A 17,392-nucleotide genomic window follows, 5' to 3' on the forward strand; every position below is an offset into this window, starting at 1 on the left:
AGTGTTAGATGGTGTAGTGTTAGATGGTGTAGTGGGAGGTGGTGTAGTTGGAGGTGGTGTAGTGTTAGATGGTGTAGTGGGAGATGGTGCAGTGGGAGATGGTGTAGTGGGAGATGGTGTAGTGTTAGATGGTGTAGTGGGAGATGGTGTAGTGTTAGATGGTGTAGTGGGGGGTGGTGTAGTGGGAGGTGGTGTAGTGGGAGATGGTGCAGTGGGAGATGGTGTATTGGGAGATGGTGTAGTGTTAGATGGTGTAGTGGGAGATGGTGTAGTGTTAGATGGTGTAGTGGGGGGGTGGTGTAGTGGGAGGTGGTGTAGTGTTAGATGGTGTAGTGGGGGGTGGTGTAGTGTTAGATAGTGTAGTGGGGGGTGGTGTAGTGGGAGGTGGTGTAGTGGGAGATGGTGTAGTGTTAGATGGTGTAGTGGGAGGTGGTGTAGTGTTAGATGGTGTAGTGGGAGATGATGTAGTGGGAGGTGGTGTAGTGTTAGATGGCGTAGTGGGAGATGGTGTAGTGTTAGATGGTGTAGTGGGAGATGGTGTAGTGGGAGATGGTGTAGTGTTAGATGGTGTAGTGGGAGATGGTGTAGTGGGAGATGGTGTAGTGGGAGATGGTGTAGTGGGAGATGGTGTAGTGGGAGATGGTGTAGTGTTAGATGGTGTAGTGTTAGATGGTGTAGTGGGGGGTGGTGTAGTGGGAGGTGGTGTAGTGGGGGGTGGTGTAGTGGGAGGTGGTGTAGTGGGAGATGGTGTAGTGTTAGATGGTGTAGTGGGGGGTGGTGTAGTGTTAGATGGTGTAGTGGGGGTCGGTGTAGTGGGAGGTGGTGTAGTGGGAGATGGTGTAGTGTTAGATGGTGTAGTGGGGGGTGGTGTAGTGTTAGATGGTGTAGTGTTAGATGGTGTAGTGGGAGCTGGTGTAGTGTTAGATGGTGTAGTGGGGGGTGGTGTAGTGGGAGGTGGTGTAGTGGGAGATGGTGTAGTGTTAGATGGTGTAGTGGGAGATGGTGTAGTGTTAGATGGTGTAGTGTTAGATGGTGTAGTGGGGGGTGGTGTAGTGGGAGGTGGTGTAGTGGGGGGTGGTGTAGTGGGAGGTGGTGTAGTGGGAGATGGTGTAGTGTTAGATGGTGTAGTGGGGGGTGGTGTAGTGTTAGATGGTGTAGTGGGGGGTGGTGTAGTGGGAGGTGGTGTAGTGGGAGATGGTGTAGTGTTAGATGGTGTAGTGGGGGGTGGTGTAGTGTTAGATGGTGTAGTGGGAGGTGGTGTAGTGGGAGATGGTGTAGTGGGAGATGGTGTAGTGGGAGGTGGTGTAGTGGGAGGTGGTGTAGTGTTAGATGGTGTAGTGGGAGGTGGTGTAGTGGGAGGTGGTGTAGTGGGAGGTGGTGTAGTGGGAGATGGTGTAGTGGGAGATGGTGTAGTGAGAGGTGGTGTAGTGTTAGATGGTGTAGTGGGAGGTGGTGTAGTGGGAGGTGGTGTAGTGGGAGGTGGTGTAGTGGGAGATGGTGTAGTGGGGGGTGGTGTAGTGGGAGGTGGTGTAGTGTTAGATGGCGTAGTGGGAGTTGGTGTAGTGGGAGATGATGTAGTGGTAGGTGGTGTAGTGTTAGATGGTGTAGTGGGAGGTGGTGTAGTGTTAGATGGCGTAGTGAGAGGTGGTGTAGTGGGAGGTGGTGTAGTGGGAGATGGTGCAGTGGGAGATGGTGTAGTGGGAGGTGGTGTAGTGGGAGATGGTGTAGTGGGGGGTGGTGTAGTGGGGGGTGGTGTAGTGGGAGGTGGTGTAGTGGGAGGTGGTGCAGTGGGAGATGGTGTAGTGGGATGTAATGTAGTGGGAGGTGGTGCATTTGGAGTTGGTGTAGTGGGAGGTGGTGTAGTGGGAGATGGTGTAGTGGGGGATGGTGCAGTGGGAGATGGTGTAGTGGGATGTAATGTAGTGGGAGGTGGTGCATTTGGAGTTGGTGTAGTGTTAGATGATGTAGTGGGAGGTGGTGTAGTGGGTGGCGGTGTAGTGTTAGATGGTGTAGTGGGAGGTGGTGTAGTGGGAGGTGGTGTAGTGGTAGGTGGTGTAGTGTTAGATGGTGTAGTGGGAGGTGGTGTAGTGTTAGATGGCGTAGTGAGAGGTGGTGTAGTGGGAGATGGTGCAGTGGGAGATGGTGTAGTGGGATGTAATGTAGTGGGAGGTGGTGCATTTGGAGTTGGTGTAGTGTTAGATGATGTAGTGGGAGGTGGTGTAGTGGGTGGCGGTGTAGTGTTAGATGGTGTAGTGGGAGGTGGTGTAGTGGGAGGCAGTGTAGTGGGTGGCGGTGTAGTGGGTGGCGGTGTAGTGTTAGATAGTGTAGTGGGGGGTGGTGTAGTGGGAGGTGGTGTAGTGGGAGGTGGTGTAGTGGGAGGTGGTGTAGTGGGGGGTGGTGTAGTGGGAGGTGGTGTAGTGGGAGGTGGTGTAGTGGGTGGCGGTGTAGTGTTAGATTGTGTAGTGGGTGGCGGTGTAGTGTTAGATGGTGTAGTGGGAGGTGGTGTAGTGGGAGGTAATGTAGTGGGAGGTGGTGCATTTGGAGTTGGTGTAGTGTTAGATGATGTAGTGGTAGGTGGTGTAATGTTAGATGGCGTAGTGGGAGGTGGTGTAGTGTTAGATGGCGTAGTGGGAGTTGGTGTAGTGGGAGATGATGTAGTGGTAGGTGGTGTAGTGTTAGATGGTGTAGTGGGAGGTGGTGTAGTGTTAGATGGCGTAGTGAGAGGTGGTGTAGTGGGAGGTGGTGTAGTGGGAGATGGTGCAGTGGGAGGTGGTGTAGTGGGGGTGGTGTAGTGTTAGATGATGTAGTGGGGGACGGTGTAGTGGGTGGTGGTGTAGTGGGTGGCGGTGTAGTGGGAGGTGGTGTAGTTGGAGGTGGTGTAGTGGGAGATGGTGTAGTGGGAGGTGGTGTAGTGGGAGGTGGTGTAGTGGGTGGCGGTGTAGTGTTAGATGGTGTAGTGGGAAGAGTTTGAGAGTTAGATTGTGTAGTGGGAGGTGGTGTTGGGTTGGATGGTGTAGTGGGAGTCGGTGTCAGACATGGTGTGGTCAAAACATAAGGTTGGAATACTCGCGAAGTGGCTCACCCACACACTTCATTACTGACTGAACTAACATCTACCCCTTTCAGCCCTCGTGAAGATACGGTTTAGAACTGCTTCTTCAGCAACCCATGCTTGCCGTAAAAGGCGATTGTGCTTGTAAGAGGCGACAGACGGGATCGGTTGGTCAGGCTCGCTGACTTGGTTGATGTATGTCATCGTATCCCAATTGTGTGGATCGATGCTCATGAGGTCGATCATTGGATTGTCTGGTCCAGACTCGATTATTTACAGACCGCCGTCATATAGCTGGAATATGGCTGAGTGCTGTGTTAAACAACAAACAACCAAGCGAAAAATGCTCTTCAACAACTCAATTTGTCGAAAGATGCAACTAACGGGATCGGGTTGATGGTTGATGCATGTCATCGGATCCCAATTGCTAAGGTCGACACTCGTGATAGGCCTTGGCCTCGTGACGTGAATTATTCGGTTATTTGGAGACCGCTGTCACACATGTGCTTTAAGCATGAGCATTGGTATAAGCGTTCGTCGTCACGCCGAAGGAACGGGTTCATAGCCGTAGCCAGCCGGGGCCCTTGATTTTTCATAGAAACAGTTTTATTTGAATCAAGTTAGGGACAAGTGATACTTGTACAAATATTTGGCCCCCCTGTCAAAAAAAAGTTAACTACGGCCTTGGGGTTCAATTCTCAATTTGGGGTGAACGTGTGAGGCTCATTTCCTGAGTTTAAGTATCTCATCTGATTGCAACACTAATTTCATTTCCATTTAATAGGGACATTCACCAACACTAGAAACCTTAGCGACAGCTAGCTTAGCATCAAGCAGAGAAACTAGAAATATTATCATACAATTCCATACCAAATACTGATGAAAATATTCGCCAAAACGCACCCAAATACGTCACCGCACTTCGTTCATCCCACATAAAAAGGTTTACTCTTGAAGAAGAACGGTTTTATGAATCAACAATGCGCCAACACGCACCCGTGTTTGTCACAGGTCAGCAGAACAACAGAACATCCTCAAGATACCCATTTAGGAAGCGGTCATTTATGAAACGGGCAGGGTGGGTGTGTTAGAGGGAATAGGGGAGTGTAGAAAAAAATATGACAGAATATGACAAGCATTATGGAAGGGTCATTATTTTCAGTCCATTAAGGCATCAAAAAACTCTCCCACTCATGTTATAAATGACCGGTCCCTCAAATAATACGTTAACGAGATAACAAAGAGTGTGTTTCAGTCGCCAAAATACAACACCGTGCAGCACGTGCGCGTGGTGTCATATGAGGTATATAAGGGCTCGTCGACGACACTCGACAGGCGGACCGAGTTTGAGCTGTATTCGTTCTGGTAAGTGTTCACTTAGGTGTAAAAGGAGCCGGGTTATATTTGTGAATACCAACTTTTATGTGAGTTTAATACCAGTTGTTCTAGTAATGAATTCATGTAATGAAGGCTTTTAGCATCGAATATTCTTTTTCAGCCGAAAGGTGAAAAATGGCAGCTATTTTAGCTATTCTTGGCTTCATTGTAAGTATAACAGCGGGCCCCAAGTACGTACGTTCCTTGCTATGTGTGACAGTCTTCGTTATACGCCGACGTCGTAGCGCGTGCTGCCGACCTGCTTTACCTGTGCAATCAAAATGGTCCGGTTTTGATATCAGCTGAATTAATATCCTGTCCGTACCATTTTTTTAGAAGAGCTAAATTAGACGTTCATTTCACCACTCCTATCCTTTTTACGTTAAATCAAATTGAAAGTTGCGAAAGTGGTCGGGTGCGCCGCGCTCAGGGGGACCCTCGATCTATAGATCTATCGATTGCTTCAGTTCTGCCTTGTAGTTGCAAAATGAAATCACGCAAATTTATTTTTTCATGAAAAATTAGTCGCGGTTCTCCGAATAAAACGAGGTCAACCTTCTACAACACAAAGGACGTACGTATGTAGTATCTTGCCAACTGTATATTCACTACGTGGGTAATAAAGCTTGAACATTGCTGTCTGCGACGAAAACCCCCCATCATTCACTCACTTTTGTCCATGATTGAAGTTTTTTTGTTTAACGCCGCACTCGGCAATGTTCCAGCTATGTCTGCGGTCTGTAAATTGTCTGGAGCAGACAATCCAGTGATTCATATGAACATCGATCAATGCTATTGGTATACATGTATGATATGCATTGACCCAAGTCGGCGAGCCTGACCACCCTATCCCGTTAGTCTCCTCTTACGACAAGCATGGGTTGCTGAAGACCTATTCTCCCCCCCCCCCCCCCCCCCCCGGATCCTCACGGGTACATGCTCGAAGTACGAGGCGACTAACAGGGTCGGGTGGTCATGCTCGCTAACTTTGTTGATGCACGTCAAAGTTACACTATCCTCATTGCGTGGATCGATGCTGGTGAGAACAGACCGGCGTCATAAAGATGGCGTATTGCTGAGTGCGGCGTTTACAAACTCGTTTGCTGATGAAACCATGTGAAGTGGAAGTGTTGCTCGAGGTAACTAGTCATAAACTGACTGAATTCTTCTACATATTCGCCGCCAAAAACACGAACCATAGAAACAGAAGTATGTTCGTTAAGAGATGTTTCCAATGTGTACCACTTAATGGCAAAACGGTCGGTCAAGTGTTACCACGTGCAGTCTTTATTATCACGATATGCTGCACGTGATTGCCAAACTTTCCACACTACTCCTGCACGAGACAAATGATGCGTCTGGAGTCTATGACGTCACATGTGATGCGTTCAGAAGCATTGGTTCACACAACATAATGTTCGTGTGAATTGAACAATCGAATATCTTTTAAGTAATTCTTCATATTTTAACCAACATGGATTGTATTCGCTTTTCTTTTGCCGTTTAGTAGATAATTTCATCTAGTACCCATTGCATATAACGCATTTGTAACATCTGTAACATCATCGCTTACTCTTACCTGTACAAAGTAATTCCTGGAAGTTTTCTATTGCTCTTTACGAGGCTCTTTCGTGTCCATTTTAATGGGGTTTTGTTGTACATGTCTCCAGGCTACCGTCCAGGCTGTTGTACCTCCAGGGTATATATTGGATAGTAAGTAATATTACCATTTTTCTTACCACATAAATGTAGTTCTTTGTGAACTCTCTATGCATATCTGACAAATGCTTGTCGTAAGAGGCGACTAACGGGATCGGGTGGTCAGGCTCGCTGACTTGGTTGATGCACGTCTTCGATCTCAACTGCGTGGATCGATGCTCGTATCGATCACTGGATTGTCTGGTCCAGACTTATTTACAGACCTGCGTCATAAAGCTGGAATATTGCCGAGTGCGGCGTTAACAGATCTTTGACAAATGCCTTAAATGCTGTTGTAATATTGGCCGTACCATGATCCGCTGACTAGTGGTGTTCATATCAAATGGGATGAGGATATGTTGGCCTAGTACCTCGATAAGACAGCTTGGGTTGTATACGTCCAAGATGAGAATAAAATTCGAATGATACATTGACATGTAGCTTTATTTTTAGCATTCTTTAAAGTGGCTTTGAAATTTAATAAATTGCCACTTCGACCAATTAGTTGGTCTGTTTGCACCAATAGGTCGGGTCGCACAATGATACAATTCAGAAATAGTGTACTTGTTTTTTTTGTTTGTTTTTTAATCGTGATATTCTCTGAAATGATTGCGAAAAAGCGATTTCCAGTATTTACCTTAAATAATTCCTCCATGGTCATGAATCTTTAATCTAGGTTAGAATTGGTTTAAAGAAACTAGTGGCGTTAAACTGTATGCTGCCTTGTGATTTCAGTTCAAGCGGATTGTGGAGCAAACGGTATTGCTGACTCCACGGTGAGTCTACTGACCGACTACGATGCCGAGGCAAAAGCGGTTTGTGGCGGCAACAAGGAAGTGAGCTTCAGTTCTGCTGATGGAGTGTTCTTCACTTTACCTGTGTCCTACCCAGTCACTGGCGGCGGATCATCCGCCTGTAAATTTGTGGTTGGTATATTAGTATGATTCTACCGTTAAGGACCATTTCATGTGGAACGATACCGTCCACATGAATTTGATTTCACCTTTCCTAATCATTGACAATACTTGTTTCAAATTGAAAGTGTATTAACGTTTGTTCAAAAGTTCAAATTAAAAGCATTTTAGAAACACTTTTCAACGCAAGCAGGCCATGATTGGACCTGGCACATTAATCTGCCCGAAACTATTCACGTGACCTTGCATGCTGTAAGACCAGAGCCGTCGTGTCATTAAAATATTTTTTTCTAAATTGCCACATACTTCATCGTCGCGAGATACCCACAGCTGTATGTCGAAATTTTGCATGTTGTACCTCGTGGTTTCAAAGTACGCTTATCTGCCCATGAAGATCCGGAGTAGAATGGGTCTTCAGCAACCCATGCTTGCCGTAAGAGGCAAGGCGACTAACGGGATCGGGTGGTCAGTCTCGCTGACTTGGTTGAAGCATGTCATCGATCCCTATTGCGTGGATCGATGCTCATGATATTAATCGCTGGATTGTCTGGTACAGACTCGATTATTTACAGACCCCCGTCATATAGCTGGAATATTGCTGAGTGCGGCGTAAAACCAACCAACAATAAACCAGTACGCCTGCCGCTAGAGCGATTTCCCCGGCGCGTCACTCCGAAAGACGTTAAGCCCCCTTTACACAGGGCTGCGACCTTATCAAAAACTGGCCAGGACGCTCAATGGTAGCCTGAACCCAGCAAGCTGACACGCCGTGATATAACTGGAATAATCGGGTGGTGAGGCTAGGCCCCCACCCACCCCCTCGAAAAAGACGATTCATTTTCTTTAGTTTTTCGTAATACTGTATTTACTTTCAGAAAAAGAAGGACTCATTTGTTTACACAATCCTGGTGACTGTGGCGTTCGGCAGTCCCGGTAGCAGACTTCACCAGACGGACGAACGATACACCGTCACGTGCTCGTTCCAGCCTGGCGCCAACAAGCAGAGCTCGTCCCTCAAGGTCAAGCCAGGGTAGGTTTCTGGAAGGGATATGCAATTTATGGAAGCCCCCTTCCCTCTTCTTTTGGGTGGGGGTGGGGGTGGGGGTGGGGGTCTCATTTTAGTTTTGAAACTTAGATGCTAAATTGATATTTGAAGTGCAATACGAATCTTAAACCACTCATTCCTTGACATATAGCATTTCCTTTAAATAAAACCCACCCCATTCCCACTGAATACTAATCCACGGCAATGCCTTGAAAGGTCCAAATTGTCGAAGTGATTTTTAACCCGTCACACAAGACTCGTTTTTTAACGTCAATAAGCAATTATAAGAATGTATCTCTACTCCCCCATTGCGCCGCTCTTCCATGTGCAGTTTCATTCGGGCCGCAATGTGTTGATTGTTAGAATCCAAGATTTGTCCTGATATTCATGATCGTGAAATGATCGTAGGTTTCAGTAGTAAACATCTGGCCTGCATTATTTAAGCTCGTCCACTTCATGTCAATACGACCACGTCTTGATCTAGTGGGTAAGTCTGCCCAGAGAGCTGAAGGTACTGGGTTCTATCCCGTACGGCGTTATAAGATGGCGCTCGGCATCAAGGAGCAAAAACAAGACTGGGTTGCTCGGAGTCGGTATAGTGGAATATCCATGAGTAAAACTGCGGAATGGTATATCGATGGACCAGCACTGTAAACTCGGCACTAGTCCCGACTAGTGCGCGTACGTGTGCTTGTGAAAAATTTCAAGCGACGCCATCATTAGACCCGTTTGAGCACGCACGCGCACGCGCACGCGCACTGTGCGCGCACGCGAGAGAGAGACAGAGCCGCCTCCACCCCCATTTACTTACATTGCATTTGCTGCGACGCCTCACACTTATAATCGCATAAGTGTGTACATGCATATGTTTACATTTAGTTTGCTTTATTTGTCTTTGACTTGGCTCTTCAAGATTCTGAATAAGTGCCATTGACATACGTTCCGGCCTTGCTCTTTTCAGCGCTTCTGCTCCAAAGGTGATCGATGGAAATACGCCCCCGAAAAGTCCCTCTGTCATTCATCTGTACCTGGTCGACGTCATTGGCAGGAAACTTTCAGGTTCGGTGAAGTCTGGCAAGAGTGTCCGCCTGAAGGCCGTTACCCTGGGTAAGTATTCACACATACTATTGGGTCATCAATTGGTCTACCCGTGAAGGTTCCGGGGCTGAATAGGTCTTCAGCAACCCATGCTTGCCGTAAAAGGCGACTAACGGGATCGGGTGGTCAGGCTGTCTGACTTGTTGATACATGTCATGGATCCCAATTGCGTGGATCGATGCTCATGATATTAATCACTGGATTGTCTGGTTCAGACTCATTTACAGACCGCCGTCATATAGCTGGAATATTGCTGAGTGCGGCGTAAAACAACAAACCAACATCAATTGATCCATGAAATAAGAAAATGAGGTTTAGTAGAGACCTGCTATTGTCCGTAATATTCATCAATATTCATCCGTGTTGCCGATGGAGGGAGAAATTTAAATTGCTCCGTCTTGGTGGTTTAATTTGTTTTCCTGTAATTGTTCGATGGCACATCCGCTCATATCCGAATATAGCCAGAACCGAAAACTAATGGGTGTTCATGTGTTCGTGTTTTTATATTGTCAGGTATAAACTTGAGTAGTTTAGATTGTAAACCATGACAAGAGGAAAGAAACATGCCGAGGGGTGATAAACGGTTGGTTACAAACTAGACGATATGAGGTTGCAGGTTCGATTCACGTAATTAACTTTCGTTTCTTGTCGTCGAATATTAGACATTTGAAACGCAAATTCTAATTTTGAGTGTAGACGTATTCGTCACTCATCTCATCGGAGGGTTTACAATGATCACAAACCAGACTGCAAGGGATGACATTTAAACTAATGCCCTCTTGGGGGGAAGAGAAATTCAACCATTTCAAATATCCTAACAGGCTTGCACAAACTTGTTTGTTGTTTAACGCCGCACTCACCAATATTCCAGCTATATGACGGCGGTCTGTAAATAATCGAGTCTGGACCAGACAATCCAGTTATTGACATCATGAGCATCGATCAACGCAATTGGGATCGATGACATGCATCAACCAAGTCGGCGAGCCTGACCACCCGATCCCGTTAGTCGCATTTTACGACAAGCATGGGTTGCTGAAGACCTATTCTAACCCGGAATCATCTTCACGGGTCACAAAAACGTAGGAAGTTTATAAAATATTAAAATAGTAACGGAACAACTGTTACAGCTAGTGAGGCTACACATATTGAAAACGCATTGCTCTTTCCTATCAAGTAAATTGACAAAACATGTTCTCGTAACACAGGGGACCGCCTCCGTGGTCTAGTGGTAGAGCGTCTGCCCAGAGCAGAAGGTTCGGGGTTCGATCCCCGGCCGCATCATACCCAAAAATGGTACTTACCCTGTCTGGCGCTCGGCATTAAGGGGCTACAACGGGCCTGGTCGGCTCGGAGTCGGTATTCTGAGTGGGATATTCATGTTAAACTGCAGCATTACCCGGTATCTCGGTGGGCTAGCGCTAGAAAACTAGCGCATTAGTCCGAACTAGTACAAGCAGCCTCACGTGCATGCACGTGGCTATATAAGTGCAATAACCTTGGACGCTCGCTAAACCCCATTTCGCCTAACCTGGCAACACGGGGCGATACGTCCTGAAAGTGGGGTGGTGTAACAAATCGATTAACGATTGTCGATGTATGTAATGTTGCACGGGTGGCCCAGTCGTCTAAGGCGCAGCTATTCGCTGTGCAGAGTTGCGTCCCTTAGGCACGCCAGAAACCTATGATTGTGTATTCGAATCCAAGTTCGCTCGGATTGTTTCTAGGTTTGTCAGCACCATACCCGTGCTCGTTGGTTTCATCGAAGTGGTAAACGTCTGAGACCTGCATCACTTCGGGCTTCCCTCCCACATTAAGCCGACACGATATAACTGGAATACTGTTAAAAGCGGCGTTAAACAGTACCCCCTCACTCTTATGTTACAAAATTTAGCGTTCGTACAGTGTATTTTAAAGACACCAGTGAAAATGATCCAAATGTTAACCAGATTATACAACTGAGCTAGCCGTTACCGGCTGGTTCCAGTCCTGTCGTAGGCGTCGATACATCTCGGCATCCTGGCGGTGACGTCTGGACAAACGACCTGGTCATTGCACTACAGCAATGTCTGTTTAGCGCCGCACTAGGCATTAAAAGGTCTGGACCTGACAATCCAGTGATTGCGTAGATCTATGCTCTCGTCAGTCAGCACACCATAACTTGCATCACCGAAGTAGGAGACCCGACAACCCGATCCCGTTAGTCGCCCGTTAGTATGTTGCTGAAGACAATTCTCGCCCGGATCTTTCACCGGAATGGCGCAGTTTTTAAAGCGGTGTATCACTATGCATATAGATAAAATATTGTCACTTTGGCTAAATACCATAAACTGATTTAATTTTTTTCTTCCAGGCCCAGCTGACAAAGGACTCCGACCCGAATCTTGCGATGCTTTGAATTCCAAGGGTGGAAGGTTCTCTATTCTAAGATCCGGGTTAGTTAAAACATTTGTACGGGCACTTGAACACTCTTGTGTTTGTGCATTCCAGCTATATAACCACTGTGTGTAAAACAAATTGAGTCTGGAACAGACAATCCAGTGATTGACATCAAGAGCCTCGATCCACGCAATTGGGATATGACATGCTTCAACCAAGCCAGGGTCTAACCACCCGATCCTGTTTGTCGCCTCGTACGACAAGCATGGGTTGCTGAAGACTATTCTACCCGGATTTGCACCCTATGAACGAGGGGACCTGACATTACTGTAAACATACATCATGATTGTTCAGTTCGAAACTAGGTCCCAATACTTTTTACTTCTCAAGGCCGACTTGATTGGGCCACGTTCCTAAGACCCTTGAAGGTTCCGGGGTAGAATAGGTCTTCAGCAACCCATACTTGCCGTAAAAGGTGACTAACGGGAGCGGGTGGTCAGGCTCGCTGACTTGGTTGATACATGTCATCGATCCCAATTGCGTGGATCGATGCTCATGATATCAATTACTGGATTGTCTGGTCCAGTCTCGATTATTTACAGACCGCCGTCATATAGCTGTAATATTGCTGAGTGCGGCGTTAAACAACAAACACACCAAACCAACTACGTTCCTAAAATCATCTTCCCATTTGCCTTCCAAGCGTACTTGTAATAGAATCATTGATTTTAAAAAAAAAAAAAAAATAATCCTAGCTTAACTTCGGAGGTTGACTGTCGTTTCAAAATTATTTGTTATCCAGTTTGCTCAAGGTCTTCACCGCCGCCGCATTTCCCTTTGCAGACTAGCTAACCTCTGATCGTGGGTTCGTATCCTGGTTCACGACTGTTTTGGGTTTCTAGGCACCAAAGAGGGAAACGACAAAGATTCATGTTAGATTTTCTTTGTCTCCAAGCTGGCACCTTCCAACAGAATACATATATAAAGACTTAATCAAACTCGCTTTGCGAGTATATACCTAGATGTATGTATGCTGTAACTTTTACTTCTACCTTGTTTCAGGTGTGGAGACGGCATGGTCCTGAAACAGACTCGTGGCTTTAAAACTATTGGCAAGAACGCCTACAGCGCTTTCTTTAAAGTGTTTACTGTCAACGGGGATCCAAGTTTAAAGTTTGAATGCAACTTTACGGTCTGCGCCAAAGCATGCAATGGAGTAAGAGCCTCATTTGGAACTCATTTTCGGGCAGACCCACATGAAGCAGAGCATGAGTCTGCTCTAACTGACTTATTGCGTCTTTTCTTTGACAATATTAAAATTGTCAAAAGTAAAGATTTGCTGATTGCAATTAATGCAGACAGTCAAGTACTGTACCAAATGCATTCGTTGGGTTGTTATAACGCCGCACTCGGCAAATCTTCCAGCTATATGACGGCGGTCTGTAAATAGCCTGGTCCAGACAATCGAGTAATTGATCACATGAGCATCGATCCACGCAATTGGTTGATGCATGCCCTTGATTCCCAACTCGGCAAGCCTGACCACCCGATCCCGTTAGCCACCTCTTGCGACAAGCATGGGTTGCTGAAGACCTATTCTACCCCTGATCTTCACGGGTTACCAAATGTATTGCTAGTACACAACTGCAGTTAACGTCCACACCACATTTGTATTGTTTGGGTGAAGTGACGCAAATCGCTTAAATGACGGCGACATTTAAACAAACGTTTCCTAAATCACTCAAGTACTTTTATCCCTTTGCCTTTCAGCCATCGTGTTTTCCAAAGTCGACACGTAAACGCAGAGATGAGCCAGGTAATGTGTAAATATATTTTATGCTCTAAATCCACTGTGGGGCAAGCGAAATTTCTTAGTTCATTGTAGAGGTTATAATTCGTCTCCTGGGTCCATACCCTGGCCAATCTTGTCTCCGATGTAACGTTAATTACCGACACCATGGTGGGTTACTGGATCACTGTAGCCAATTGACTGGTTCCTCCAGTTTACATCGTAATGTCAACAGATGGGTTTGATACTGTCTGGAAATGTATGCTACAGTTTTTTTAAAAATATATTTTTGGATCTCTCGTTGAAGGACTTCTAACTGGCTTCTTTCCTATGTTTTTTTGGTAGGTGACGGTCTAGGAAGCTTTCTTTGGAATTCCCGCAGTCATGCCATGACGGAGGTGTTTACGTTGAACGGCGTTGCGGAAGACGTACCACTTGAACAAAACGAAGCTCCTCGGTCACGTTTCCGGCGCAACCAGTAAATACTGTAACGTTTTATTTGGTGGTTGGTCAATAAAAATAATAATAATAATTTTATTGCTTATTCATTATTTAAACGAAAATTGTATCAGTCTGTTCAAATAGTCAAGATGATCATTTCAACCAGGAGGGACCTGTAATTTAAACCTGTGCCAATCGTGTACAACATTAAACCTTCCACTAAGCAGGGCGCACGGGTGGCCCGGGTGGCCCAGTCTAAGGCGCCGCGATTCGCTGTGCAGAGTTACGTCCCTTGGGCATGCCAGAAAACTATGATTGTGGGTTCGAATCCCGGTTCGCCTCGATTCTGTTCCTAGGTTTGTCAGCACCATACATATGCCCGTTTCACCGAAGTGTTAAACGTCTGAGACCTGCATCACTTCGGGCCTTCCTCCCACATTAATCTGACATAACTGTAATGTTAAAAGCCGCGTTAAACAACTCGCTCACTCCACTTGCCAGCACTTCCACAAGGGGCATTATTGCCGGCTAAAGCTAATACAAGAATGAAATTGGTAAACTGTGGGTTAATTGTTTAAAATTTTAGTTTTTTAAAAATATTAATGATCGGTAATTAAACTGTGGTAGACGATACCTGACAGTTCAAGTATAATACTGCAAGGTCGCACAGAATCTCGCATAATCTTTACATAACTCATCTCAATGATGTACTAACGGAAAAAGTAACCGTGACTTCAGTTTTAAAAATACATTTAATCTAAATTTAAATTCCCATTTCAATACATTGTCGTGAAGACCTCAAGGTTGTAATTAACAATTTGCACGTGCATGTTGATGCACAATTTGCATGTTAGGGAGGGTGATGCTGAAACACGTGGTTTTTGAAATGTTAACGGCGCACAGATGTTGAGCAATTTGATTTTAATAAACATTGCTTACCCAAAAATAAGCTGACGTAATACCACGGCTTGTTGTAAATCTGGCCGTGGGTATGCTGCAGACAGGAATAACGCAAATTGGAGATGCCAGGCAATTTTATGTACATTGAAACACTATAAATGTTTAGATCAAGGAATTGCATTAGACTTTTTGTTGTCACTACGTGAAATTTGGAAAATCAAGAGCAGGAGCTGCTTGACTATTTGCTCCATTATGAAGGGAACTTAACATCGTACCTCCTTGTCATGCACGGAAGCAGACCATTGTAATCTTTTATATGGTCTGACTGAAGTCATTAGAAACGCGTCACCGAAATACTACTTTATATATCTCCCTGATTAATTAAGAAAAACAAATTTGAAATTGTCAATCAAGATGGAAACGGAATCGCAAAAGCATTCGTCATTTAGTGCAACCATAAATAAACAATGACGGGGTTCAAACTGCGCGCACACACGTACACGTACGTTCTTTTTGGGGCTACATCCGGAGACATTGATGGCCACAGCAGGACGAATGTTTTGCTGAAAGTTCATGCCGTGTCTGGCAGTATGGGGTAGTGCATCATTCTTCAGAATGTGAAGACGATCCTGCCATAAACCCTAAATCTCTCCCACACGCCCCAACTATTCACCTTCTGAACGCAACAATCCGCTACTCTGGTCATTCCATCGGGATGACAGATATGATCTGGACTCGTCGGTGATATAAGCTGAACATCCATGGTCATATGAAACAATCGGGTATTCTTTAACTTTTGAATAGTATGTCCTTAGACAAAGTTTGATTTCTAAAAACGCGTTACCACCTGTATCTGAAATACTGGATTATTCATCCGAGTTGCAGATTTGAGGCGTCAAACTTTTAAGTAATTAAACTCGGGTGCATTTGAGATGAAGCAGTCGTAAAATATCTCAAGACACCCCTGCTAAATGTTCCTGAATTGAAATAGTGCAGATCGGCAAGCCACGGCGACTGAGTGTTCGGTATAACGCTGCCTGGAACAGTTCCTTAGTTCGCCCACATCGTATCGGCTTAATGTGGGAGAGATGCCAGAAGTCACCCAGGTCGTAGCCGGTTACCATGTGGTGAAACCAAGGAATGGTTAGACGTGGTGTAGAGCGGTAGAGTAGACTTGTGGTTAAAAAGTTCAGCGCGGAGGATCCGTTTCGATTACCGACCAGGGTACAATGCATGAAGCCACTTTCTGCTGTCGTCAGCTTCCACTCTTCCATTCTTCTCTTCATCAAACTAAGACTGTTAACCAGCGTAATTATGACGTATTGCATCTTTATAATCAAGCAACTTGCAGTTAATCAGTGATTGAAGTAAGACGTATCTGTCAATCCGTCGATCTCGCGAAATGTGCCTTGTATAGTACACAACTGTGACCAGATGTGGTGCTATTTACAGACAGTCCACATAGTATTGATACACTGTCAAAACACGGTAATGGAAGGATATACTGTGGTTGTTACTTTAAATTTGAAAACTATTCGTTGTTTGTACCTATCACCTTGGCGTTTAAGTTCCCTCCCTTTACCATGCACGGATTCGGTGACCGTGGATTCGAAACTCTCCTTTCTCACCTTGAAGGGATGATTCCATTTATACATTACTGCATGGGTCCTGTCTCTTCATAGAAATGCTGAAATAGTGAAAGCATGATTTAATAGGAATTTATATGAAATAAATTGAAAGATTTTATGGAACGAAAACCATTGACAATGATTATATTTCTATGTTTAAAGAATTATTACTGCTGGAGTAATTTGCAATATTATGCTCGAGTAATTTGCAATATTAACAGATAGGCTGATTGTGATTTTTTTGTGTGTGGTGATTTTGAAACTAAATCATATCTTAAAATCTGTAACAAAATAAATCATGTCTAAGAGAGAGGAATACAAGATCCACCAGATCGTACTTCAATGTAAATAATAGTAGAATTCGTTCTGCACTAACCGAAATCAGATCACTTTCATATTTGTTAAGTGTGTCACGGCCGTCTCGCGTGTCACATTTCAGCAATATGACCTGCTAACTCAATGCCCGATGTTGCCAAAATACATAATTCGAAAATGATTTTGTAGTTACAAGCATTATCCTTGTTTATAACATGCGTCAAATCATAACTTGCTAAGTGTTGTCATTTACCCGATTTGAGTATGCATATGTGCAAAAGGGCGGAAATTCGTGCAAATACTCATCTTCGAGCAGACGTGGGTCCCGTGGAAGATGGTGGCGACATTTAACTGATGGTGAGGACAACCGCACATCTTGATCAGCCTCAAACATTTTTCTCCCGACCCTGTGGGTTTGTTTAAGGTATACATCTAATCCCAGCGATACGTAATGGATATCGCGAGTGAAAATAGCACAAACCGTAGCCATGTCGCTTCTCGGGTGTCGTTTGACCCCGGAAGTAAGTCTGACTGGATCGGTCTATTGTGCTCGACACTTTCTCCAAAGTCGTAAAATGTCTTTCCGCTATCTTACATTAAGATGCCACACTTTGATGTAACTTAAGTATTGCTGAAAGATGCGCTGCGCGCATCTCACGTTTACTCCCACTCACACTGGGTAAGATCGTTTGTAAAGGGAAATATCTAAATGTAAACAAGGTTTAACCAAACACTTCTACATTGGTGTTATTAAAC

General features: G+C 45.1%; 1 protein-coding gene across 1 annotated transcript; it reads left to right on the forward strand.

The window, feature by feature from the left end:
• Positions 1-4,347: 4,347 nt before the first annotated feature.
• LOC124125965 (vitelline envelope sperm lysin receptor-like) lies at positions 4,348-13,884 on the forward strand. The gene is made up of 10 exons (XM_046489390.2): positions 4,348-4,417; positions 4,551-4,597; positions 6,100-6,142; positions 6,863-7,053; positions 7,917-8,071; positions 9,048-9,193; positions 11,538-11,619; positions 12,626-12,779; positions 13,334-13,379; positions 13,698-13,884. The coding sequence occupies exons 2-10, from the start codon at positions 4,565-4,567 to the stop codon at positions 13,832-13,834; spliced, it is 987 nt and encodes a 328-aa protein (XP_046345346.2). The 5' UTR covers positions 4,348-4,417; positions 4,551-4,564; the 3' UTR covers positions 13,835-13,884.
• Positions 13,885-17,392: the final 3,508 nt, after the last annotated feature.

Source organism: Haliotis rufescens, unplaced genomic scaffold, assembly GCF_023055435.1.
Source record: "Haliotis rufescens isolate VD_foot unplaced genomic scaffold, xgHalRufe1.0.p SCAF_5, whole genome shotgun sequence".
In the NCBI taxonomy this organism is placed as follows: domain Eukaryota; kingdom Metazoa; phylum Mollusca; class Gastropoda; order Lepetellida; family Haliotidae; genus Haliotis; species Haliotis rufescens.

Excerpts from the sequence above, each read along its gene's own strand:
- LOC124125965 (XM_046489390.2), top strand. The coding sequence starts at position 4,565 with ATGGCAGCTATTTTAGCTATTCTTGGCTTCATT. Across the intron at positions 4,598-6,099 it reads TAGCTATTCTTGGCTTCATT|GCTACCGTCCAGGCTGTTGT; the intron begins GTAAGTATAACA and ends ACATGTCTCCAG. Across the intron at positions 9,194-11,537 it reads CCTGAAGGCCGTTACCCTGG|GCCCAGCTGACAAAGGACTC; the intron begins GTAAGTATTCAC and ends TTTTTCTTCCAG.